This window comes from Crinia signifera, chromosome 1 (genome assembly GCF_055691185.1).
Source record: "Crinia signifera chromosome 1, ASM5569118v1, whole genome shotgun sequence".
Lineage (NCBI taxonomy): Eukaryota > Metazoa > Chordata > Amphibia > Anura > Myobatrachidae > Crinia > Crinia signifera.
Genome location: NC_139217.1, coordinates 232,832,449 through 232,860,164, shown reverse-complemented (window position 1 = coordinate 232,860,164; position 27,716 = coordinate 232,832,449). Strand labels below are relative to the sequence as shown.

General features: G+C 43.1%; 1 protein-coding gene across 1 annotated transcript in view; it reads right to left on the bottom strand.

The window, feature by feature from the left end:
* REXO1 (RNA exonuclease 1 homolog) overlaps window positions 1–23,833 on the bottom strand; it is a 90,038-nt gene extending 66,205 nt beyond the window's left edge. The window contains exons 1-7 of the mRNA XM_083179430.1: window positions 23,620–23,833; window positions 14,369–15,948; window positions 9,099–9,185; window positions 8,459–8,690; window positions 2,776–2,921; window positions 1,595–1,732; window positions 1,392–1,515 (exon numbers count right to left, since the gene is read on the bottom strand). Coding sequence (XP_083035556.1) covers window positions 1,392–1,515; window positions 1,595–1,732; window positions 2,776–2,921; window positions 8,459–8,690; window positions 9,099–9,185; window positions 14,369–15,948; window positions 23,620–23,755 — 2,443 coding nt within the window. The 5' untranslated portion in view covers window positions 23,756–23,833. The remainder of the gene's footprint in view (window positions 1–1,391; window positions 1,516–1,594; window positions 1,733–2,775; window positions 2,922–8,458; window positions 8,691–9,098; window positions 9,186–14,368; window positions 15,949–23,619) is intronic.
* Between the last annotated feature and the right edge of the window lie 3,883 nt (window positions 23,834–27,716).

The window sequence follows — 27,716 nt, the reverse complement described above, 5'->3', positions numbered from 1 at the left end:
CAATCAAATTGCATTTCCATGTGAGTGCATACAGTTAACATTAAATTGGCCACTTTTAATACAATATTTGCACAATGGTCTGTTTTTTTCTTCCAAGTTACAGGGTTACTTGGCATTGAAAGTGATCCATTTTCAAAAAGTGTATTGTATATGTTTTCGCCAGGGTAGCACAATAATATTTTCTGGTATACATTGTTCCACGAACCATTTTGGTGAAGGTTCATTTTGTGGTAACCTTGGCTGAAAAACACTGTGGTGCACTATAGATATACAGTCTTTTTACCGATTACACTTCAATTGTGAGACAGAATGTGGAAAAAAATAATAATATTTGGACACTCAAAAAGTTCAACTCAATACTTTGTAATATAACCTCGGTCAAAGTTTCCTGTAGTTCTTGACCAGGTTTGCACACACTGTAGCAGGTATTTTGGCCCACTGTACCATGCAGATCTTCTAGGTCATGTTTTGAGGCTGTCGCCGGACAACATGGACTTTCCATCTTCAATGCTCTTACTGAGGGAAGGAGGTTTTTGGCTTAACTCTCACAATACATGGCTCCATTAATCCTCTCCTTAATACGGGTCAGTCGTTCTGTCCGCTTTGCAGAAAAGCAGCCCAAAGCACGAGTGTTACTAATGGTAACCTTGGTGACAGTTGTCCCAGCTCTCTTGAGGTCATTGACCAGGTCCCCCCGTGTAGTTCTGGGCCAATTCCTCACTATTCTCAAGATTGATCCCCCACGAGGAGAGATCTTGCATGGAGCCCCAGGTCAAAGGAGATGGTCAGTGATGTTGTATTTCTTCCACTTTTAATACTTGTGCCAACAGTTGATCACTTCTCACCAAGCTGCTTGCATATTGTTGAGTAGCTCATCCCAGCCTTGTGCAGCTCTACAATTTTGTCCCCGAGTCCTTCGACAGCTCTCTGGTCTTGGCCATGGTGGAGAGGTTGCAGTCTGACTGCTTGAGGGTGTGGACAGGTGTATTTATACAGATAACCGGTTCATACAGGTGCCATTAATACAGGTAAAAAGTGGCAGATAGAAGAGCTTCTTAAAGTAGTACAAGGTCTGTGAGAGCCAGAAATCTTGCTGGGTTGGTACTGTAGGTGTCCAATATTTATTTTCCGAAAGAACATACAAATAAATGGTTTAAAAATCATACAATGATATTTCAATTTTTTTCCCACATTCTGTCTCTCACAGTTGAAGTGTACTTATGATGGAAATTACAGACCTCATCTTTTTAAATGGGTCAACTTGCACAAGTGGTGGCTGTCCAAATAATTTTTTGCCCCACTGTTTCAATGAAAAAAGTAATTTCAAAACAAAATATTAATTTTATGTTAAAATATTCGCTTTGTAGTCAAGTACTTAATTATATACACACTTGGAGATGCCAGGTTGTCCTCTGATCCTTGGCTCCTAAGTTTCTTCAGTGTGTTGACTGCAACGTTTAGATAAATATTACGACTGCTGCTACGGCTGTAGACCACTTTTTCCTCTTCCAGTGCCTGAAAACAAAGACATTTTATGACTTGGCCAAAAAAAATAGAATACCCCTCTTAAAAAAAAACAGACCATGCCACTCACCTTATCAAATGCTTCCTGCTGTGACGTATTAAATTTCAAGCATTCATCAATAAAGAGGTTCAGGTAACGTTGCCTAACAGTAGTAGGTACTTTTGCACCAAATTCATTGGGAATGACCGGCCTCTTCAAGGCAGCACTCTGAAACAAAGTTATATGATGTTTTTGTAGGATGAAGATTCAGGACTAGCTGCTTTTAAATAGTATAGCTTAATATTTTAAGCCAGTGGCAGTTATAAATGTACTTTGAAGACGACACATTAAAGACTAAAATCAGAAGAAATAGCCCAGGAAAACAACCACCTCTTTATGAGCACAATAAGGGGGTTGTGCTGAAAGTAACCTTTACTTTAAAGTAATCAGGAGTACATGTATTATAGAGAGAATGAGGCAAATTAGGAATATAAACTTAAGATATAAGATATTAACATTTCACATGCCAGAGCAGGGGGGTTGGCTCCAGCGGACATGTGCACAATCTCGCTAATATTGCAAAATCTCCCTTGCAGCCTGGAGCCCGCTGCCGCCACCACCAAGGAAACCGATGTCCCTGCTCTGGTGAATGATCAACAAGATTTGCAAACTGGATAGCAAAAGGTGTCAAAGTCAGTGTCACAGACATTCTACACATTTTTCGGCATGTTCTCGATATATCTGTTAAAGAAAGGGTTGCATAGCACCCCATCATTCAGCACACATCCCTATAGTCATACATGGGAAGAAGCAGTATAAATGTATATAAATATATAAACGCATATATAAATATAAATATATAAACGCATATAAATGTGTGCAAACCACTTCTCCACCATAATGAAAGATCATACATCTACACATCAGTCTTCTGAAGTCTATTAGTTAACCACATGTCCATTACATGAATAAGTAATAAGCTGAACTTTTTCCAAGTTGTCTTAATTCAGCTTATGCTTGTTGTAGGACTGTTCAAGATATTAGTATTCTTGCATGACTGCTATTAATGGAGAAAGGACAGAACAAAGTATAAACCTTTCATCAGATACAAAAGCAAACCTAGAAATGTTGTAAGCTTGGTCTTTTCAGCCATAAGAGGTCAGTATCGCTAAGTGTTATTGACCATCAGTCCATACAAGTTTTGGGACACAATCATTTTTAATCCACACAAGCTAGATTTACTGTATAACGTATTGATGAATAAGCCATACCTGCAGAGATGGGACATGTGCCTGTCGTTTATGCACAGTTGAAGTTGTTGTTTTCGATGTCATACCAGACAGTGTTCGCGATTTAAGAGAAAGGGATGAGCCATTGCACGTTGTAGAACTGCCCCCAGATTTTGGTTTCTTTGTGTCTGTGTGAAGTAATGGGTGGCTGTTATAGGACAACATCTGGAGTCTGCTATCAAATATATTGACAGAGTTAAATTAGAAATAATTTAAGATAATGGAGCACAATACAAACACACCAAAACCCAAAAAATAGTGTGCAGTAACTGAAAATAAATATGGTGTGCATATCTGGCTAATGCAACCGCAGACTGTTCCCCACCGATTTGGTAAGAATACACACTTCGCTATTGTCTAACAATATAGATTAGTTAGTCATCTGTACGCATAGGCAGTTATGCACGATTCATCCAAACAATATACTGTATAAGCACTTAATTTCGCGAGCAGTAATTTTCGCGATAATGACAAAATCGGCAATTTAGCGAGCTGAAAATTTCGCGATTATCCACTGTACCTGCTACTATACCTGATGTAAATAGAACCCCCGTAGTGGGGGAGGATATTTCGCGCGGCTTTAATTTTCGCGATTACGGAAGGCTCGCGAAAATCGCGAAAATTAAAGCCACGCGAAAATAAGTGCTTTTACAGTATGACATACCACTCAGCACGGTTGACGTGATCTATCTGAACAATTACTTTTACATACATACATTTATTGCGTATTGTGTGCTTTTTGTAGTTACTCTCAATAATTTGATATTAATACACACACGAGTAAGATAAGTATTAACCTCACCAACATTTTTCTCAGTAAATGGATTTGTAATGGGGCTATTGGAATAAAATTTTCACTAATTGTCAGCAACAACCCATGCAAACCCCACATTCAAAGATATCTAAAAAAAAAAAAAAAACTCTTAAGGCTCTGAGAAGAAGCCCAAAACACGACCAGCTTCCAAAAGCATTAAAGTAGTCTTCATTCTAGCACCCGCCATCTTTTAAAACCCATGCAGTTCCTTTTCCCTGCCTGGGGTGTCACTGTCTGCTGTAGTGCTTCTAGCACAGTGGTCTGTATATCAACACTGATATGCAAACCAGACCTGTGCTAGAAACACCACAGCAGACAGCGACACCCAAGGCAGGGAAAAGGAACTGCATGGGTTTTCAAAGTTGTCGGGTGCTAGAATGAACACTACATTAAAGTAAAACGGTCATGTAGGAGGGGCATAGAACACTGTAAAGAGTAACGCCAGCATCCCCTAGTGGATAAAGGAGAAAGTATTGAACACATGAAAAAAGGGAGGTGTAAAAAAGGCATGGAATGCCAAGATACCAGCTGAAATCCATCAGTAATTAGAAAGTAATTCTGCACTTTGGCAGCGCAAATTAGAAGTTGGCTCAGTCCCAACTAATGGACTATACAAATGTGTGTCTTCTTGCCATGGTGTCACACAGGAAACAGCTCATAATGAGAAAAGCAAAGAGCGCTCAAGAATTTTGCTCCCTTATTGTTGCAAGACCTACTGATGTTACAGAATGACTTATGAACTTCTGAATGTTCCAACTGCCATAATTCAGAAGAGGAAAAAATATAATTTCACCATAAACTAGCCACTACTAGGTGCTCATAACAAGATTTCTGACAGAGGAGTGAAAAGAATTATCATAAGAGCGGTCCAAGAGCCAAGGACCACATGTGGAGAGCTTTAGAAAGACCTGGAAAAGCTGGTACAATGGTTTCAAAGGAAACATGGCATGTATGCACACTCATTAAGCAAGACTCTAGTGCTGAAGAAAAATGTTGAAGCTCGTTTAAAATTTGCTGCACAACATTTGGACCAGCCTATGAAATACTGGGAGAATACAGTCTGGTCAGAAGATCCCAACATTGAACTCTTTGGATGCCGTAAACCCAAAAACACCATAACAGTAAGGTCGGAGGTGGTTACAACATGGTGTGGGGTTGTTTTTCAGCATACAATACTGGCAGCGACTGAAGTGTGAAATAATGGGATGGATAGAAATGTGTACAGAGACAATCCGAACGCACAGCTAAGGACTCCTATTAGTTTCAGAGAAAAAAATAAAGCTGCTAGAATGGCCCAGCCAATCGCCTGACTTGAAGCCCACAGAAATCTATGGAAAGAATTAAATATCAGTGTTTATAGAAGAGGCCCATGGAATCTATGTCTGTGTGGAAGAATGAGCCCATTACAAATATATTTACTGCAAAAAAAAGGTTGTGTTCACTGTTGGTCCGATTCAATATCACAAGGTCCATGCAAAATTGAAAATTTTTACAAAGCGCTCACATTCACATAATGGACCAGCTCACTTATTAAATGCAAAGAAATGTATTCAAAACAATGTAAATAAAAACAAGTATAAGCAGCAGGGTTTTATGGTTTGAATTTGTGCTATGTTTCAATGAAAAAAACATCTGAATCATGATCAACCATGTTTTAATGCTTTCTAACATGAATAAGGTTATTAAGCTTTGAATTGGTTTCTTTTAATAAAACGTATTCTTACCATTACATCTGAATATAAGTAGATAGACTAAGGGGGATATTCAATCTCTGGCGAGCACCTCCCGTCGGGGAGATGCCCGCCAGGCCCTATTCAATGCTGTCTTCCCCGACAACATTGAGCAGGGTATCTCGGCAGAACGAGCCCGACATCACAAGCTGTCGGGCTCGTTCTGCCGAGAACAGCCGGAAGGGACGAGCTGCCGGATGCCGCTCGCCGCCGCGCCCCCTTCTCACTCCCCGGCAGGCGGGACATTGAATCCCGCGCCTGCAGGTTCTCGGTCGAGCTGACAGAGCGGGACTGGGTCACAGCAGTCGAGCAAGCTCGACTGCCGTGACCCTCACATTGAATACCCCCCTCAGCCTATTAATATGAACAAAGTAAATGCGGAGATAACTTAAATTGAAAAGAACCACAAAGTTAATGTTAAGCTATAATCCTACTTATAATTTCAATTAAATAAATACTGTTCATAGATACATCAATCTCAAATCTGTCCCAATGATTCAGTTTTCAGAATGCAGACTCAGAAGGGTTTCACATACATTCACCTAGCAGCAGAAGCCCGTAATACAAGTGCCAAGCCCTCAAAGCACTATTCCAATTAAATTTGGGTACCCCCTCAAATATGATCATGGGCAACCATTTTACACATCCAGTGACAGACCAATTATCAACTATATCATAACTTAAATTGCTAAATATAATTTACCTATGTACCCGTTCAAGAAACTATGGGCAAGATTTAATGCCACTCGAGTTCAACGGCAGCTGTCCACCAAACTCAGACTTTTTTTAAAAGGGGAATTAACTTACAAGGCATGGTTTTGCCATGTAAGTTAATTCCCCTTTAAAAAAAAGTCAGTTCATCGGACAGCTCACACTGCCGTTGAACTCAGGCGGCATTAAATCTCACCCTATGTGGGAAAGATGAGGCATGCATAGGTCTTCCATTAAGAAAGCATCATGGGGTAGAGGTCAGCACACCAACTGTGGTGAAATATATATGAATATATTTTGGTTCCCCATACTGGGTGTTCAAAGGCCGCCTCAATTTGATGAGTGAGGAGTTATGTTGCATCGTGAGGTTCCAAAACACCATTCATCACCTTTGATAAAAGCTGCACCCTTTAAAGCAGCGAAACGCGTCAGTGCCCTGTCTGGACCAGACCTACACCAGAACCCTTCTCAGCCAATTGTGACCTTCCCAGCTGCTGGTTTTTCAACTTTGCTTGCAGAGCTCTTCTATTGCCCAATTACAGGAATCAAAGCTGGTCAATTTCTGGCCATCAGCATTACCATTTGGGACATCGATCCATCTATTGGTTTCAAAGCTGTACCAACTTTGAGGACACCTGTTGCACTGCCATCTCCAGGGATTGGAATCCTCTAGTGGTGTGGGAAGCCCCAGTTGGTCGCCAATAACACCACTTGGACTATATACTCATTTGGTGGTCCCACAGCCATATCAATTCTGAGGACATCTTCACTGCCATCCCATAGGATTGGAATCCCACAGTGGTGTGTGGTAACTATTAGCCCCGTTTGGGCACCACTGACTTTTCTTTCCACCAGCAACACAATTGATCAGCTGAGATAGGATACCCTCCTTGCCCTAATTCCAGTCATCAGCCTGGTCCTGACCCACTCCCATAGTGCGCTTTGCACTATCCAATGTGTTCAGTTACTTTTATTTATTGTCAATGTGGTTGTATGTATCTTTTCAATTGTTATTAAATTCATTTAATTAACCTTTCATCAAACAAGCGCCACTTCCTTCCTTTTTTGCCTGAGGTTCCAAAACCGTTGGAATGGATACTATGTTGGCTTGCGTTCCCCCATGTTAATCACGATTTTTTAATTGTATGTACAATATCGCATCTTATGGATCTCATCTTATAAGACGCATAAGATCCATAAGATAAAAGATCCATCAACACCAACCCGAAGTGTGGCAAGCGCAGCGAGCCCATGGGGGGGCGGCGGCACGCATCCTCCGACCTTTTCATACCCCCACTATCCACGTCGGCGTGGAGTCGATTTTATATAGTGTGGCGAGCGCAGCGAGCCACCAGGCTCGCTGCGCTCGCCACACTATATAAAATCGACTCCACGCCGACGTGGATAGTGGGGGTATGAAAAGGTCGGAGGACGCGTACCGCCGCCCCTCGCAGGCTCGCTGTGCTCGCCACGCTTCGGGTTGGTGTTGATGGATCTTTTATCTTATGGCTTCTTATGGATGCATAAGATGCGATATTGTACATACAATTAAAAATCTTTTCAATTGTATAGATTTTATATCTCGTCGATCTCGTCCATGCACAAACACATAAGATGCATGCAATGCTTGCGATATCATCCCGACACATACAATCTAGATCGTGGGCACCATGCTAGGAAATAAGTACCAATATGTTTATAAAGCTTTCTGTCACTTTATTTGAACAGTCCTTCAGTACGGTGTATATACACTCCTAAAAAAAGATCATTGGAACAAATTCTAGATTGATTTATCTGAGGAGAGTTTATGACTGGTGACTTTAGATACATACTTTAACATTTGGCATTGTAATGGCTGCTTCTACTCTCAATGCTTTTTGCATTTAATTGGTTCTTTGGTCCTCCAAGTGAATGTGAGCTTTTAGAAGTTTTTTCATTTTGCAGAGAGATCAGTTGTTCCCAACCCTGGTCCTCAAGAACCCCTAACAGTGTACAATTTCCAGGTCTCCACACAATCACAAGTGAAATGATTAGCTCCACCTTAGACTTTTTAAAATGTCTGAATAATAAGTGCACCTGCCAGGTGACCTGGAAAACATGCACTGTTGGAGGTACTTGTGGACCAGGTTTGGGAAACACTGAGATAGATTATACACAAACAGAGCATACATGGGTTTTCACATACTATGCAGTAATTTTAGGAAGCACCTGCTCAGACTGGGGTACAATACAGTTACTGACTAAAGAGTAATTGCAAATCTGAAAAAAAAAAAAAAAATAACCATAACCACATTTCTATAAAGTAATGGCGCATTAGCATAGTTTCCCATTTACATGGACAACAATGCATTTGGTTTAATGCAGGAGAAAATCAAGCTCTTCTAGTGAAGGATGGTCTAACTTTGGTTACCTGATGAGAGTGACTGACAGGAGGAAGATCCAGGCATATGAGCAATTCTCTTCTTTTCTCCTGACAAGTTAGGAGGTGACTTCTGGACACTTAGAGTGCGCTTAATTGCCTGTTGCTGCTGCATCAGGAGTTGTGTAGCTTGTTCCTGTGACTGCTGTATTCTCTGATAACATATCTCTTGGGGTGTAGGTCGACGGTATGGACGGATTACGGGTTTACTGGTGGAATCAGCCTGACAGCCAAGATAAAAAAGTAGTAAAAAAATCAATCAAACTTTCTGTGCTGTAGAACAGGTCCCACATCTATGTAGGGTCACAGACAAATTGCTCTAAAAGTATGCACCTTGCAACCAAACATCACTAAAAGTGATCAAGTAATGTACATCTAGATGATGATTTAATGTCTTTTAAAGATTCAGGAACGTATAATTAAAAATAAACCACGTAACTCCATGTCTCACAAAACTCTAGAACTAGTAAGCCCACTCAAAACAAATGCTTCGAAAGCTAGTCTGTTTCCATGTGTTTGTGCATGTGTGAGAGAAAGATGTAGTTTCACTCGCTGCCAACAGATGGTAGCTTTTCAGAGACACAAAGGGACATTAGACATATAGATGTAGACTATGTAACAAACAACTCACATTGCTGACATGAGAAATCCTCCTCTTCTGACCAGGAAGTAATGTAGTCAACCCTAGTTCAGTTTTCTCATCACTGTCCTCATTCAACTGGAGAAAATATATTCAGGAGTTAATTACCAGTCGTAAAATATTCAAGTAATACAATCAAACAGATATGCTTTACAGCAGTTTAGGGAATCAAAAAAGTATATATCTATCTATATCTATACACACACACATATATACATACACACATACAAATTATATATATATATATATATATATATATATATATATATATATATATATATATACATACACACACATACATACATACACACATACATTATATATCAAGGCATCTATGTGCAAGGCAATGTGCTACAGCACTGTGCTTTTTGTACTAGATACAATGCAATCTAGAACTAAAAGCATGGGCAGCACATACTTTATGTGCTGTGCGATGGGATGTGCACTGGAGCACGCATCTCAGCGCACTGCCATGTCGCACCATGTATGGTCACCTTTAGGGTGGGGGAAACAAAAAAGCTCTGAGGTTTCAGATTGGAACTTCTTGTCCACAACTGGCAACCTTGAACACAGACATCGATTGTATAAACAGGTGGAAAAGTATAGGCAAAAGGACCAGGTAGCAGCCAGACAGCTGTTGCTGCAGGAAACCATGAGTAGGCACTCACTGACATGGTGCAAAATGCGGTCATATTTTCTGGAATAGGTTAGGCCTGCTCCAATATCATGTCCCAGAGTTTTACACTGAAGTCTACAAGTAAGCTTCATCATATATATATCCTCTCACTTGCCCAAAAAGACCCTGCTTTTAGTCATTTGGGGAAGCGTGCAGCCTACGGCTTCCCTGCACTGTTTAGATGCCATATGTACTTATAACGCATTGCAGAGTGAAGCAGCAGTGATCAAACGGCTTCCAAACTAACTGAATAACGGGACTGTTCAACTATAAAAACAGGACAGTTCAGAGGTATGCATATTTATTTAGGAGCCTAAATAGCTACTTGAGAAATACTACGTAATTTAACTTCCTATATAAAATACAATTCTCAGCTCCTTCAAGTGTTTTGCCCACTGGCGGTCACTAGATGGCACCTGGCAGAAAAAGTCAAGTGCTCCGTTCGGGTGCTCAAAAAACCGCTAGCGCTGACAATACTATTATGTTCCATTATTTTGATGTGCTGGTAACTAGTATGCTTCTAGCTTTTGTGAATTCTCTGCAAGGATTAATACATCTGCCCCTAAGTAATTACATTTTTGCTGTTACATCCATTAATACTAATGATTTGCTAAAAACATAAAAACTTTCATCATGCCAATTATCGTTTGTTGCTTTAGGATACACTAATAGTGCACTTACTCATGTAAAATATAAAACACCTTTTTGTAGTATACAGGTGTTACATTTTAATGCACACCACACGGGCTTAACACCATGTACCATTACTATTGTTTCACTATAAGATCATGGTTTAAGGAAAACCTCTTAATCTGACCATGGTTCAAAATGATAAGTTCTTTTAGATACGTTATTCCTCTCTCTCGATTCACCTACAAATTGGGTATTTTACTAGGTATACAAACACTTATCTATATCTATTTTGTTATTAGACTTATTCAGAGAGTTTTTCACAATCCATATAATAGATAAAAGGCTTACTACGCCTCACTTCTATGAGGTGACGTACTGCCAACGACCACAAGACGCACCAAATTACTCCTTTGTGTGCTTAAATAGGTCATAAAATTAAAGCAAGTTTTTGCAGGGACATGGATCTGTCTCAAACTTGCTGGATATGGCCAGAGGGAGCTGTGAAGACAGATTGGAGGTAGGAGTAGATCAAGACTGGGGGTGAGGAAAATTTTTGGGCTAAAAACTATCACAGCTCAAAGTGAAAGTACACTGCAGAAGCCATCATTTTTAGGGGTTTTTAAACTAGTGATATATAAACTATTTTTGTTACAATATATTCCATTTTTAATACACATGGGATATAACTGCCAAATAATGGTAATTTCTTGTCCATGGTAAATGTAAATATTTGAATAGGTTTGTTTAATCTTTCTATAAAAATGTACACACTCAACTATACATTTTTTAAATAAGAAAAAACTTGGTACTTGTTTCCTAGCACGGCCACCATCAGGGGTAATCGTGTACCTTAACTTAAGGTACACGATTACCCCGATGGACCAGATTTCCTTTGAAATCAGGTCCATTTTGCCGGCAAAGGCAAAATCGGGTCCATCGCGTCGGTCGGGTGCATTAACATGGCACGCCACGATTTTCCCATAGGGTTCAATGTTAAAATATTTTTAACATTGTAATCGCGTTCATCGCGTCGGTCTTCTGCCATTATAATGGCACAAGATGCGATGGATGCGATTAAGCAAAATTACATAGCTAACAATGGGAAATGGGCCAATATGGCCCATTTCTCATTGTATATGACCCCCCCCCCATTGTGAACGTCACCCCACGATTGACGCCAACCCGAAGCGTGGCGAGACCGCGAGGGGCGGCGGTACGCGTCCTACGACCTTTTCATACCCCTACTATCCACGTCGGCGTGGAGTTGAGAATATAAAGTGTGGCGAGCGCAATGAGCCCCGCGAGGGGACGCGTATACCTGTGAACTTTTACGCGTCCGCTCGCCACGCTTCGGGCTTGGTGGCTCACTGCACTCGCCACACTTTATATTCTCAACTCCACGCCGACGTGGATAGTAGGGGTATGAAAAGGTCGGAGGACGCGTACCGCTGCCCCTCGCGGGCTCGCTACGCTTCGGGTTGGCGTCAATCGTGGGGTGCCATTGAGGGGGATAAAATTGGGGTCTGGGGAGACTTTTACATTGAATCCAATGTAAAATAGGGTCCCAGGGACCCTATTCACATTTCAATAAATGTAAAAATCAGGACCATCGAGTCGGTCGCATCGCATTCGATTTGGTCCCATGCGATGTGATCGATGCAATCCGACCCGATCAACATCGGTGTGGCCGTGCTAGGAAACAAGTACCAAAAAATTTGATCTATTTTTTAATATACAAATGTTTAAGCACATCTCCCCAAAAATATTTTTGTTCCAGATTATGTAACAAGCAAAAAAGTATTGGTCAACATTGTCATTTTTATATTGGACTGCAATATAGTGCAAAGTCAGACATTTTTAATGTACTATAAGAGTCAGGATGGTATCAGGATCGCGGCAGTCAGAAAACCAACAGCGGCATTGTGCTGTTTTGGATCTCAACACCTTTTTAGGTGCGTTCACTAACCCTCCCACCCCCTACCTGCAGCCCATCCCTAACCCTCTTACCGTCCCACTGCAGCCTAAACCCTAACCGCATGCTGGCATACATATGATCAGGTACGGTCAGGATTCCACCACCAGTATTGCAAGCGATGTCAGGATCCCGACACCGGTCTTCTGACCAGTGTCGGTAATTCCACCTGCTAGTATGCTAGCTGGATCACAGAAAGACAGGGCTCTATATAAAAAGAACTGGCCAAAACTGTTTTTTAAAGTGACATAAGCAAAACATCCACTGAAAATAAGAAGTGATTATTATTTTTTAACCTATGGCTTAAGTTATGCATTAATACAATTAATCTTTGGTTCTTGGGGGCCATAACCCGACCGTTTTTATTTTTAAATAAAGCATACAAACTGAATAGAAGTAGACCACCACAGTATATCAAACTAAATTGCTTTCGACAAAGTGACTGGCTTTCCTTACAGTTACTAGTTATGAGGATGTCACCGTCTAGGTTTCCAACAGCCATTATAAAAGTATAACTTTGCAAACTGTTGTGCAGAGGAGCTCCACACACAAAACAATATTTTTAGCTAAAAGGATGAATCTACCATATTAGAAAATCCTACATTTCTGGAGCATGACTGAGCTATTTCCTTTCTGCTGTTTCAATGTACAGAAACTTTGTTTCATGTACAGATATTGTATAAAATGACCTTCAGGCTTTGCGTACAAGGTGTATATGAAACGAATGCATTGCATGTTTAGCCTTGGGTCCCTTTTCTAAAATATCATTATGGTATGCAAATATTCCAAAACAGAAAAATTCTAAATCCAAAATAATTATAGGTCACAAGCATGCCATGTATGGGAGATTCAACCTGTATTTCTCAAAATGATTGCAACACCAGCTATGAATACTTTGTACAAACTTCAATTGGATACTTAAGAAAAAAAAATATTAGGCATTACATAGAACACAGTTAAATATTTTATTAATTACATGTGTAGGTTGATTCAATGGTCTCCAACTTTTTGTACCTATGTGGTGTTCCAAAAGGTTAATATAAAAAAGACTGGTGCGGAATCCCATGTGTAACGCCTAAAAGTAGGAGATTTGCAAATCTGTGCTAAGAATGTTTCAAAATACAATTTAATTCTACATTTCCCGACAGCTCTCTTAGGGCATTCTGGAATTTATCAGGAATCAAAGCAATACTCCTATGAATTATACAGTAGGTGTCTGTTTTAACAATGAGCTGGTGGGAAATATCCTTAATTGTATGGACATTTGCAGGTATACATATACCAGATAATATTTAAAAATTCAACAATGTGGATTTATACAATTTTATTGTCTTATAAAACATAAAAAACAAACTACAAAACACTTTCGGTAAATGTGATAAAATGCAAAAATGTAGGCATTGGTGGGTTCCTGGAGAGTCTGGCTGATGTTTTATCTACTTGCCTGACAGGGTCGCATTAGATTATGGTCGCACCTACACCAGGCTGGGGATTCCCCAACAGGGCTTTCCCAGATCTGACCTGACAGACTACTGTGGGACCCTCTTGTCTCTGCTTCCTGGTCTCCCTCCCTTTCCCCAATGTCAGTTGTGCTGCCAATCACTGCTGATTGGGCAGCCCAGCATACCTATTACCCCACAGACATTAGCCGCAGCTGATGTAATGTTAAAAAGCTCCCATCACCTTTGGACTCCCAGAGACTGCACAGTGGAGTTTGCTGTGCAATTGCAATGATCGTGATGTTCCGATGGTGATGGCCAATGTCCATTTGACCATTTCAGTTTTTTTCTTTTATATTGTCCAGATAAGTGGGTAAAGTAGCAATCCTTAAAAAGGTAGAATAAACCTGGCTTGGAATTTTAAAATGTTTTCTACTTTAAATCATCATCTGGACTCCTTGGGAACCCACAAGTGCCTGCAGCTAACCTGCGATTATACATATACCCCTTGGCGTTTCAACCTGCAACAAAAACATTTTACCTGCTTTCCCATTCTGCCCTTGTCTTCAGTCTTAACCTCTTGTGACTCATTAAAAACTCTCAAACACTCCTCCAAAGGATCTGGATCCGAATCAGAGTCCAAATTTTTTTCAAGGCTGCCATAATCTATATCAGAAGAATCTACAGAGGAAGTAGAAGTCCTACGGGACGTCACTTTGTTTCTTTGTGTGCTTTTTTCACCTCTGTCAGAATTTGATTTACTAATTTGCCGATTTGATTTTTTGTTTTCTTCCTCTGCACTGCTCTCATCACCAAATAAATCCACATGACTTAGAGTTCTCTGTTTGGTTTTAACCTTCGCAATTCCTTGGACAAGTTCCTTGGACTTCAACAAAGATTTAGATTTTTTGACCTTATGTTTTCCATTAACATCACCTACTTTACTCCTTGGAGCTTTCTTAACATTGGTACAAAGTTTATCCTTGCCTTTAAGCTCACTGTTTCGCTTGTTAAATTTGGTTACTTCTAAAGTTTTTCCTGAGGAAGTATCTTTATTCAGTTTTTCACTCTCATTCTTTTCAGGTGGTCTGCGCTCTGCTTTTGTCTTCTTACAATCCCCCAACTTGTTTTCCAGATTTTTAACATTGACATTTCCAGGTTTCTTTTGAACAAAACTTTTTTGTTTCTCTTTCTTTTCCTCTTTACTAAGGCCTTTGCTGCCAGAGTCTGCATTACCAGATGGCTCTTTTACAAAATCTTTCTTTTCATACTTTTGGTTATTTTTTTGTGATTTTTTATTATTATGATCTTTACTGTGGCTCTTTATGGGTTGTCCAATATCACCCATGTCATACTGTACTGCAATCTCTTTAACTGAACACTTGTCTGTAGTGCCAGACTTGGAGGATTTATCAGATAATGGAACAATCTTTGTCCCAGAATGAAGACTCTTGCTTGCGCTTGGAGAAAACGATGATTCAAAATCCTCTTCAGAGTCAGAAAACTTAGCTTCTACCATCTCTGTAGTCTGGTAGCATGATTTCTTAGATGAAAGAGCATACCCTTCACCCTGGCTATTTGTTCTACTCCTTTTGTTTGCCTTTTGGTGTTTAACCTTACTTAAATGTCTAGCAGAATAGTTTGACATTGGATCATACTCCATATCTGTGCGAGGTTTAGAGTTATCAATAACATATTTATTGGTCTTGTACTTAGAAACTGAAGTCACTGCTGTTGGAACATATTCCAAAACCTTGCTTTTACTTTTTTCATTTTCTAAATCATCTAATGTGTATTTACATGGCTTTACAGACGGAACCAGTGGAGTAGGGTTATAACATGAACTAGATGTTCCAGATCCACCTGGATCATACTCAAGAGGAGAAAAGGAGTCCGATTTTGCAGATTTTTTTTTTAGAGGAACATTGTAGTCCTTCTGCGTTCCCAGAAGTTTCTCATATTTCCTCTGCTCCCTCTCCACCTCACTCTTGACTTCCTCAATGGCTTTGTTGACTCTTTCCAATTCCAATATATCTTGGCTAGGCTCCAGGACACCCCCCAATATGCCATTGTCCGAACAGGGTGGTACAGTTGGGAGTTCAGGACTGTAGGGATCATACTCTGAAAAGAGAACACATTAACTGTAGATAAATGATCAAAGAAAAATAAAAACAAAGCCAATCAATTAATAAAAGAAAAAAACATGTCCAAACCACTGATGGCCTCTTCCCTGTTTGTGTGAAATTTTTACTTTAGCAATAATTTTACCCTCATTATAAAATATATCTAGTTCAGTATATACAATACTACAGATGTGTCCTCATACACATCATTTCTCCACCACAAGTAACATTACCTTTAGCACATCTTATAAGCACTATGGAACAATAAGTTGTTACCAATTATGGCACATGCACAATATTCTGCAAGTTTTATCGGGCACACTTGCTTACAGACTTCGTTATACTATATGACATGGAGACTCGCCTATCATTGAGTGACTGAGATACTGATTAAGGAATTGGCCAAATGGTGTATAGACAACTGCAGTTAACATGCTGGTCTCCAGTCACATCAGATGCAACCAATTAGGGAGAACGGTCTTGTTCATGTACTTGACAGTGCAACAAGTTCCACTAAACTGCAAATAACCAGCCGTATCTATAGCCAACACAACACCACTATACTACTGTACTGTAGGTTGATATTTAAAAAAAAAAAAAAAGGTGCAATTACAAGTTCCAACACGCCATGCTTAGTTTCATAAATACTAGTATGGTATGGAACTTCATTTACTATTACCACATTACATCTGCACCATTTTCAATAAAGCACTAAATGTAATTACTAAAAATATACATTGTTATAATACAAGGAGAATGATTAAAAAACAGTAAGAATCTAGTAACACTGCACTACTGTCGAGAATCAGTTTTAACCTGCATTTAAACAAAAGCCATACTAAAACCCAGTGGAATGTTAAATCCCAAGATATAATATTTCATAAACTTTAACATACAAAGCAAAATGGTATTTTGTTTCCATACCTTCAAGAGCTCCATATTTTAAAAGAAAGTAACTGGACATAAGCCTCTCAATGTAGATACCCTTCTGACTGAGCTGAATGTCCTGCACAGTGCAGATAACAGAACCACCACCCAAATTCAGAAACTTTGTTTTAACCGTTTCATAACCCAGTCCATTGACTTACATTCAGCATACAAATAAGGAAAAGAAACAAATGAGAGGCAGTGTATCTTTGAATAGAAAAGCAAAATAACAGATTTGCCTGAGTTAAAACTCTTTTATGAAAGCGTATCAGTAAAAGTAAGCAATTCGGTACAGCAAACATGCAGTAATAACCATAGCATGTTTATTTATTTTGTATTGTGGTACAATTTTCACCATTTGTATGTTTTCTATATAACACCATGTAACAAGATGCTGTACGTCCTGGATCTTTAAGGGTTTCAAACACATTTTGTACATTTTTTTCAATGAAAATCATTTGAATAGAAAAACAGTAGCACAGAATAACCAAAATCTATTACGAAATCTGTCCCTGCTCTAAATGAGGTCATCATGCACATTTGCGTGATGACCTAATGGCGGCTGAGACAAATGCATATAAAACCTAATGTGCATAGTGCGTGCTGCACCTTCTGAAGAGAATAGACCTGGAATGAGAAGGGCAAGATTAATGGGTCAGGAGATGGCAAGGACAGATGGAGCTGTTGAGGAGGAGGCTAAAGGCCCATACACACTAGGTGATTTTGAGCTAAAAATCCGCTGAAACTTGTCTAGTGTGTATGCCCCAGCAACAGCCAACTAGCAAGTGCACTTCCGCCAGTGAGGCGTGCCATCTGCTGGTTTTACCAGCACATCTAGCAATGATGGTTTATATTTCATTGCTATGTGTGTATGGTAGCTAGGCTGAAAGATGACAGACTTTCAGCCCAGCTGACCACCCACTCCCTCCCCCCGGAGCATACTCACCCCCATCCCCATTCCACTGCATGCCAACTAATGCTTTCCTTAGGCCACACAGCCCAGCAAAACGCCCTGCTCCACTGTGTGGAGCATACACACGCCACTGGCCATCAATGTGATTTTTAAACCAGTAATATATACATTGCTGGCACATGCCAGTGCCCACCGTTGTAAAAGTTTTATTGCGGCAACGTATACATTGCCGGTACAGGCCAGGAATTTATACATTACTGCGGCCAATGACCACCAATGTATATTTTTTACGGCGGTAACGTATACATTTCCAGCAATTAATACATTACCGCTGACACTGGCCACCATGCATATTTTATGGCGGTAACGTATACATTTTTGTAGAGGTTGTGTTTGTATTGCGCTCTACTCAGGGTAGTGTGGAGTGGTGCAGAAAATTCTGGGTTTTGTCCAAAAACCCGGTTGTTGGTCAAAATGTCAAGGAAGTGAATTGCGCACTTGTGCAAAATATGTTGAACACAAATGTTCCTATTGCAAATGAACTTGAGCCTGTTGTAAGTAACCCAAAATATATTACACATAGTTTTTAGTGTTGGCAACACATCATGATAAAGTAGAGAGGTAAAAAGTGTCCCTTTGCAAATGAACTGAAGCCTGTTTCTGTGACACGAAATATGTTAAACACAAATGTTCCTATTGTTTAAACCAGTGTGATAAAGTGGGGAGAGATACAGTATCCTGATACAAATGAACTTGAGCCTGTTGTCTATGACCCAAAATATATTGCACAAATTGTTTTTAGTGTTGGTAACACATCATGATAAAGTGGAGAGAGATGGAGATTTTGCACATATAACATTTATTGTACACACTTAAATAGCTCATGCATACACATACGAACGTGTGTGCTGGTGAGTGAGTGGGTGGGATGGTTGGGGGTGGTGAGTGGTCACTTTGCGGTGACCTCAAGTTCAGGGTTCCGGGTGGGAATGGTACGGAGGGGGAGGGGTTCCTTGTGGGGTACAGTCACGTTGGTGGTGACTGTGGGGAGCCTGATGACATTGGCAAAGTCACGGACTGAATAGAAAAAGACAAAGGACACAGGTTGGTGGTGTAGGGGGTTGGCGTCCCATTCCCTCCACAGTGCACCTCTGACCTGTGTGTGTAGCGATGTCCCTCTGGTCCTTGCTGTGATGTTGCTGCTGCTGTAGATTCGGTCCTCTTCCAGCCGGGACTTGGTCGGTGTGGCATCCGAATCCAAGCCTGGCTCCAGTGTGCTGGTAGTGCGTAACTTCCGGGTGTGCAGGATTGCGAGACCTTGTCGCCCGGTGTCACGCCCTCCGCTGGGTCCGTGGGATCAACTCCCAGCCAGGAGGAGACTTGTTTGAATTGATTGGCATGTGCTGTGTGATGAACGGTCTAACGCATTTCGGCACTACGTGCCTTTGTCAAAGACCCTTGACAAAGGCACGTAGTGCCGAAACCTGTATCCTTCTCTTTTTCTTTTCAGTCCGTGACTTTGCCAATGTCATCAGGCTCTCCACAGTCACCACCAACGTTAATGCACCCCCCCCCATACCATTCCCACCCTGAACTTGAGGTCACCACAGAGTGACCACTCACCCAACCACCCACCAGCGCACACATTCGTATGTGTATGCACAAGCTATTTAAGTGTGTACAATAAATTTTATATGTTCAAAATCTCTCCATCTCACTCCAATTTATCATGATGTGTTACCAACACTAAAAACAATTTGTGCAATATATTTTGGGTCATAGACAACAGGCTCAAGATCATTTGTATCCAGATACTGTATCTCTCCCCAATTTATCACACTGTGGTTTCAACAATAGGAACATTTGTGTTTAACATATTTCGTGTCACAGAAACAGGCTTCAGTTCATTTGCATAGGGACACTTACCTCTCTCCGCTTTATCATGAAGTGTTGCCAACACTAAAAACAATTTGTGTAATATATTTTGGTTTACTTACAACAGGCTCAAGTTCATTTTCAATAGAAAATTTGTGTTCAATATATTTCGCACGAGTGCGCAATTCACTTCCTTGACAATTTGGTAACGTATACATGGCTGGCGCAGGACATCATGTATATGTTACTGTCGCCACTGTCCACCAATGTAAATTTTATTTAGGGTTACCACCCATCTGGCAATACTCCAGATAGTCCAGTAATTAAGCCCGGTGTCAGGAGTCTGGGTGGGTGGTGTTCCCGGACTATAGAATTTCCGGGACCAGGCAGAGTCCGTCAGCGGTGCCAACACTAATTACTCACTCTCCACGCCAGCGAACGTGGCTGAGTCACGCTGAGAGAGACACAATGTGGAAAGTAAGCTGGGCCGACGAGCAAGTCTGCAGCTATTCCGCTTTCTGCTGCGCAATGCTCTCGGCCCAGCTGCTGCTCTCACCACTCTTAAACTCCCCCACGGCAATAAGCATGAAGCCGCTGGCATCCAGAAAGAAACCCCTAGCAATTAACATGTAGGTACGCAGCACTATTGTGGCATAATAGGTCATAGCCATTATGGTGCGTTGCATAATATTTAATGGGCATCAGTGTGTGGCATTATGTGTAATGGGCATTATGGTATGTGGCATAGTGGGCATGGTGGTGTGTGGCATAACATGTAATGGGCATTACAATGTGTGACATAACATGCAATGGGCATTACGATGTGTGCATAGGTGTATAATAGGCATTACGATGTAAGTGGCATAGAATGTAAGTGGCATTACGATGTGCAAAATAAATAGAATTTTAGCAAAAGTAAAAAAAAAAAACCCATGATAAAACGGTCAAGGAGCGGGCCACTGTACAGGAATCTCTCAACACAAAGGTAACCCTAATTTTATCGTGGCAGTAGTGTATACATTGCTGGCACAGGTGAATGGATTTCTCCCTACGTGCATGGCAAATAAAAATCGAAGCTGTGAACATGGCCAGGACTTCCTTAGACGAGGCAGTGTATATTCCTGATCGCTGGGCTCTGAATGTACGCAGCCTAGCAATCAGTTCTCAATCAAGCCCCAAGAATAGAAATCCACTGAATAAAAGGGCCCCTGCTCTCACTCTTGGAATTCAAACTCGGACCATTATGTAAATAGCTTTTTATTTGAAAGTTTTTCAGCATACACACAGTGATTTTCGTCTGTCTAAGCAATTTTCCAGATGGCGGATGACTTTCCATAGCAGGGCCATGAACGGCGAGAACTGATCCGCGATCCCGCATCATTGCCAGCGGCCGCCACTCATCTACTGGTGCACTGCAAAGTCCCCTTTGAGCCCACTAACGTGGGGGATTTCAGCTTGCCACCCCAGGTGGTGTGAGCTCAAAAGCCGGCACCAGCTAGGGATGGCCATCGACCATCAATGATTCAAAATCATTGATGGTTTGTGGACGATGTTAAATACTTTTGCCATCAATTTATGCTCACAACAAAAAGAGGACAACAGGGCAAAACTATGCATCCCAATAGCTTGTCAACCAGGCAGTGTTTACTTTGTACCACCTGCAAAGATTTAATTATTGGAGATACCGTAGGTTCTGATTTCTTTAGAATGCCGACATCTGTCCATTTCTAAGCTTATAAAAGTGCAGTTTAGATACAAAAAAAGAAGTGGGGAGTCATTTATTATGAAGCTGATTGATAACCCAGTGGTTTCCAAACTGTGGCCTAGACACCCTAATGTGCCGCAGATTGGTGGTCCAGGAGCAAGTCAAATATGTGTCATGGTCAAGGTGCATACACACTGGGAGTTTTTGCCAAGCGTCATCAAGTGCAGTTACTGTATGTGTGTGCAGCCTCCCAGCACCCAGTGAAGCAGTGCACAGGGAGGGGCAGCGGGCACCTTTAGGAGCCCCTGACCCTGCGGTGACATACTGTTGGGAGAAAGGATTACATATTGCAATGCGATCCTGGGCGTTAAATGCCACCACCCAGATCACATTGCATATGCAATCCTATATTAAATGGACCCTAAAGGTGCCCATAAACTAGTGATATGTTTCCTCAGAATGAAGACTGTCAAAATCATGTGTTTAACATAAGGTCTGATGCGATGCACGGTCCCGTTAGCATCCGTTTGGGGCATGAAGATTGTACTGTTGGATCGCGCTGGAATCACATACGATATATTGTATGCAGTACGGCCGCTCAGGAAGCTGCCGGGCAAGTTCAAGGGAACATTGCATGCGACTTATTCCATCTGAGAAGTTGACCTATACCTCTTTCAGTTTGCACCTGGGTTGTTGCTGGTTCAACCCGGTAACACTGTAGTTGCAATCTTAAAGGACTTCCTGGGTCCATTATGAACTGGTAAAAAAAAAAAAAAAAAAAAAAGAGGTGTTCCTACCGGTTCCTTGCCAAGTTGTTGTGCAGTGTGAACGGATTAACCAGGTCAAGCGACCCAGTTCCTGTTCACACTGACAGAGGAGGCAGTGCTTGGAGCAGCACCATCTCCAAGTGCTGCCTCCTCCCCTACCCCCAATGACGCTCCGCACCAGCATGACATCAGCAAACCAGGAATATTTCTGGCATACTTGCCTACCTGACCCTCTCTGAGAAAATGCTCTGTTCCTAGACTTCCCTATTAATGTATGATTGTCATCACCTGTGGGGAGCTAGGTAAAGCTGTTTCACCACAGGTGATGGCAATCATACATTAATAGGGAAGTCTAGGAACAGAGCATTTTCTCCTGCATGGAAAGGGTCAGGTAGGCAAGTATGATGTCTGGGTTGCAGAGGGAACGGAACGAGCAAAGTCCCTGTGGGGCCCTGCATTTTGCAATCTGAAAGCAGTACTCATGGATGGGCACCTTAAGAAGGACATACAAGCACAATTTACTTATTCCAGAATTCCTCAATAAGAAACTTTTGGCCTGGGGGTAACATAGGAAAAAAAACTTTTTTCTAGGGTGCAATGGTTCAAAGAACCACTGCACTAGATGATATCACTATTTGCATATTGTTTAAGAAAACTGCATAGTGTGTACGCACCTTTAGTGCCAAAGATGTCACAGTTGACAAAGAGCAAATTTTTGTCTATTATGTGTATGACCACCACAGTTATTACACGCAAGAGAAGGACGGCACAGGCCATATTATTCTAAAGGATATAGAGATGGTGATTACGTTCGTGCCAACAGGTTTACTAAATACTTGCCTATCTGACCCTCTCCATGCGGTAGAAAATGCTCTGTTACTAGACTTCCCTGGTAATGTATGATTGCCATCACCTGTGGGGAGCTAGGTAAAGGTGTTTCACCACAGGTGATGGCAATCATATATTACCAGGGAAGCACAGGAACAGAGCATTTTCTCCCGCATGGAGAGGGTCAGGTAGGAGAGTATGGTTTACTTTCACTTTGACATTTATGCGTTTCAGCTATGTGGGCAGGTACTGATACCCTTCTCAGACACGGAGTGCTACATACGGCTAATAATGCAACACGGCACAGGAAGGAGCTGAGGTTCTAGCCGGGTACAGCAGCTGAGCCGCAGTATACTATCTTCCTGAAAACGAGCCCACGGCGACAACAAGCCCGACGGTCACTGCTACAGCACACAAAGGCTCTGGCTCACACAGGCAGATGGCCGGTGTGTCTGAGCAGCACATAACAAGGGTGCGCAGGTTATCTGACAGGAGAAACACAGGGACTGGGGTGACAGCTGGGACCCGATAAAAACGGAGAAGAGAGGCGAAGCAGATCCCTGTGCCCAGAGGGCTCCGCTGGTACTCACTCAGCTCATCCCCTCCCCGATACTAGGTCACCCCACACGCCCGTACAATGGGGAAACAGCTCACCCGCACCGCTCCGGGCCCCTCCGCTCCCAGCACTCCCGAGCCCTCTCCCTCGGTGTCTAAAGTGACAATGTGGCCGCCGGCAGCCCTCTCTGAACGGACACTCGATCGCCCGGAAATAGCCGGTACTCTTCAGCATCCTAACCCCACAGTGTCCAATCACCGGGACAACCGCAGCGCCGCCATTTTGGATATTGGAGGCGCCAGGGGGGCGGGGCTGTAAGACAGTCCTAACGGGGGCCTCACACAGGGCTGTCCTAGGAGAATGCCAGCGATGGGCAATAGCGATTGGTCGAAACGGATCATTACGCTGAGCCGGGATCCGCCGGATATCTCGGTGAAATGATACGGATCTTTAAGGCTGGTCCTCGTCTCGCTTTAAAAAAAAAGGGGACTATATATGACCGAGTAAAAACACTGATCGATGCTGCTGGGTGCAGAATTTCCATCGATGGCAACCATCGATGGCGTCTGCACCGATGGCCATCCCTGGCAGCAGCAGCTAATCCTTCTATCACTTGTAGTCACAGCAGTGTACTCAGTCTCCAGAGGTAGTACATCTCAGCTGCCACAGGTGGCAGCACTGAGATCAGAAAAATGCATTGTAATGAAAAACGAATCTGAAACGGATCACCTTTTTGGGCTCAGCGGCTCACTCATTCTTGGTTGGGATCCTTTCAAAAGATTTGGTTCGTTCGCGAACGACCCATCTCTAAGCCATAGGGAAAGAAGCCGGCGGGTTATGCTGCTTTCACATTGCAGAAATGGGTAATGACACGGTATTCTTAAATGGGACTTTAAAACGGGTCTTTGAGACCTTTTACATTGCAGGTGAAAACCGTTTTAAAAATCATTTAATACCATTCAAACATTCAACCCGTTTAACCCCCAAGGGACACGTTTCAAGCCAATTTAATAGAATGAAATAGAGCTGTTCAAACTGCCCAAAAAAACGGTTTTAAAACGTGTAGGACTCTGCTTTTTAACCGTGTTGAAATACCGGTTAACTTTAACCGGTAAATCAACTTTGGCACTTTCACATTGCAGCCTTAAACGTTTTAAAATGGAAAAAAACGGCAATATACCGTTTTAAAAGGTGAAAGGGGTATCATATAGGCGGCTGCGTTTACTCACTATCTTTCATTGCCAGCGCCAGGCATTGTTAAGGCTTACGCCCCTTTCAGACCGCACTTTTAAAACGGTAAATTGCCGTTTTTTTACCGTTTTAAAACGGTAATGTGTGCGGTCTGAAAGGTCCAGTCCCACTTAACCGGTTAGAAAATGCCGTTTTTTCTAACCGGTTAAAATGCAGGGTCCTACCCGTTTCTGAACCGGTATTTTAGCGCAAAAATCGGCTCAGAAACGGTATTTAGGACCCAGCCAATGAGCTGGGTCCTAAATTCAGCACAGTGAATACTTAATGAGCGCTCATTAAGTATTCACAGCACTGGAGCCCCCCCCGCGCGTGTCGACACCCCCCGTGCGTGTGTCGACGCCCCCCCGCGCGTGTCGACGCCCCCCCGCGTGTCGACCCCCCCCCGCGCGTGTCGGCGCCCCCCCCCCCCCGTGTCGACTTACCCCGTGCCGGTATCTCCGTTGTGGTTCCCGGCACTGCAGCTCAGTATGCTCGGAAAGCACTTATGAAAAAAGTGTCTTTCAGAAAATGGCTGCCCCCCATACGGAAGACAGTTTTTTTAAACAGGGTTTCCTATGGGGCAGCCATTTTCTGGAAGACACTTTTTTCATAAGTGCTTTCCGAGCATACTGAGCTGCAGTCCACAACGGAGGTACCGGCACGGGGTAAGTCGACACGGGGGGGGGGGGCGCCGACACGCGGGGTGGGGTGGGGGGGGCGTCGACACGCGCGGGGGCGTCGACATGCGCGGGGGGCGTCGACATGCGCGGGGGGGCGTCGACATGCTCTCGGTCGAAACGCGAGGGGGGGGGGGAGCTGCACGGAGGGGAGGGCTGAAGGCTGCACTGGCTTTGACCCTGTATTTGGAAAGTTTCCAAAAACGGGTCTGCCAGTGTCAAAAAATCGGCACTTAAACGGTAATATACCGTTTAAGTGCTGCGGTGTGAAAGGGGTTTTATCTGGCAGACCCGTTTTTGGAAACGTTTCCAAATACAGGGTCAAAGCCAGTTATGCGGTCTGAAAGCAGCATTATTTGTCCCGGGTCTACGTTGTAGTTGCCTGTGTGCAAGGGGGGCAGGCCTGCCATGTAGGCGGCGAGTGTCGTTTACGACTGGCAGCACAGGGAAATCCCAGGGCCCCCACCTGTTCTGCGTGCTGTACATATGATACAACAAGTACATCATTGTATGTACAGTGTGGTTGTGCAGGACTGAGTAACCTTGCTTGCATCCTCCGTACTACTTGAGTTGGCATGCTCACACCCAGTCGGTGCCTCACATGTGGCTACTGCAGTAAATTTTGTAAAATAAGCACATAACAGCAGACATCTGACTGGCTGTAATATGCGATAGTTTGTGTGTCTCTGCTTTCTCTAGAGACTGGTATTTTATGTGTGTGTGTGTGTGTGTGTGTGTGCTAGTTACCAGCCTCTCAAAATATTGGAATGTGAGATGGGTGTAGGTGCGGTGTGGTGCCTGCTGCCATGCAGGTGTCGTCGGACCACTTACCTGGCACCGCACCCCCTCACCTTCAGGCCATGCCAAATCACGGTCCTGGAATTCTCCGGCACCCGGACACGATGGATCTTCTTCCCGACGGATTCCTCTCCCGGTATTCTTCGCCTTACTGTCAGGACAAAAGGGTGGTTAAGAAGGCTCCACCGTCAACTCACAGAGAGTTGAATGTGGAGGGGGTTATGGGTGGCCGTGACCTTCACCGGCTGGGTGAATGGTCATCAATGGCCGGAGCCTCAGCCACCCAGTTTCACCTATAGGCGCTTGCACACCCAGGTGTTTAGATAGCGGACTCACATGTCCGTGTACAGTCCCTAAGCCGGTACGTAGGGGGAGGGGAGACAGACAAACGGAAATACTACTCACTCCCAGACTCTTGTTACCTTGATGGGCTCTCTCCAGCACCTGTAGGGGAAACACAACCTCCCTATCTTATAACTTTCCCTAACACGAGACTAACTGCCATACGCTCACTCAACAACAATACATTAAGCCTCAAGTATCTCAGGTATCCTCAGGCACTAATATGCAAAACAGTAACATGTCAAAGACACAAACAGTAACAATAGGGACAGAGAATACAATGGAAGTTTATTTGCCAACCTCCCCTTACCTAGAACAAGCAATACTCACAAACAGGTCCAGGCCCTGGGAAGAGCCGCCACGGAGGCCTCTGTTCCCAGGGATAGGACTTCTCAAGAGGATGAAAATCACCCTTTCCTTCAAGGGGCCTAAATTAACTAACAGGCCTTTAGCAGTTGCACAGGCCTAGCGCCTGACTAATCCTTTACACAAGTGACTCAATTCAAACACTCCTAACTACGGCTCAGGCCTAGTGCCTGTCTGGGTCCACAGGCCTAGTGCCTGACTTGGGGCACAGGCCTAGAGGCCTGATTCAATTAGCCCCCAAGCTATGGGGGTCACGGGCCTAGTGCCTGGCTAATTAGGGCCAAGGGGCCTACTGTCCAATACAGGGACCCAGGAGGAAGGGGCCACGGGCCTAACTAAATACCAAGGGCCAGGAGGGCCCAGCAATCAATTGGCCACGGGCCGAGAGGGCCCGACTGAAATACCCACAGGCTAGAAGGGCCTGACCCTGCCCATGAGCCTAGCGCCCGATCACCTGGTGGTCTAGTGGGCGGGGGTAGGTGGCCCAAGGGCCACCTACCTGCTGGCCTCTCCGAGTCTGGCCGCAATCTTCTTTCTTCTACCGCCGGCCTGTCCTGGAGATCTTCTTTCTTGATCCCGTCGTCTTCTGGCCTCCACCGGAGCTCTTCTTCTCACCGCCATCCTCTTCTTCCAGCGGCGTCTTTCTTCTTCAGCGGGGGCGCTCCGTCGGCGTGGGTCCTTCCTCCTCCTTCGCCTCCCGGCAGCGTCTGACGTCAGACGCCAGGGGTGGCGCAGAGTATGGCGCGGCAAGCGCTGATTGGCTCGCCGCAGCTGGATTCTAT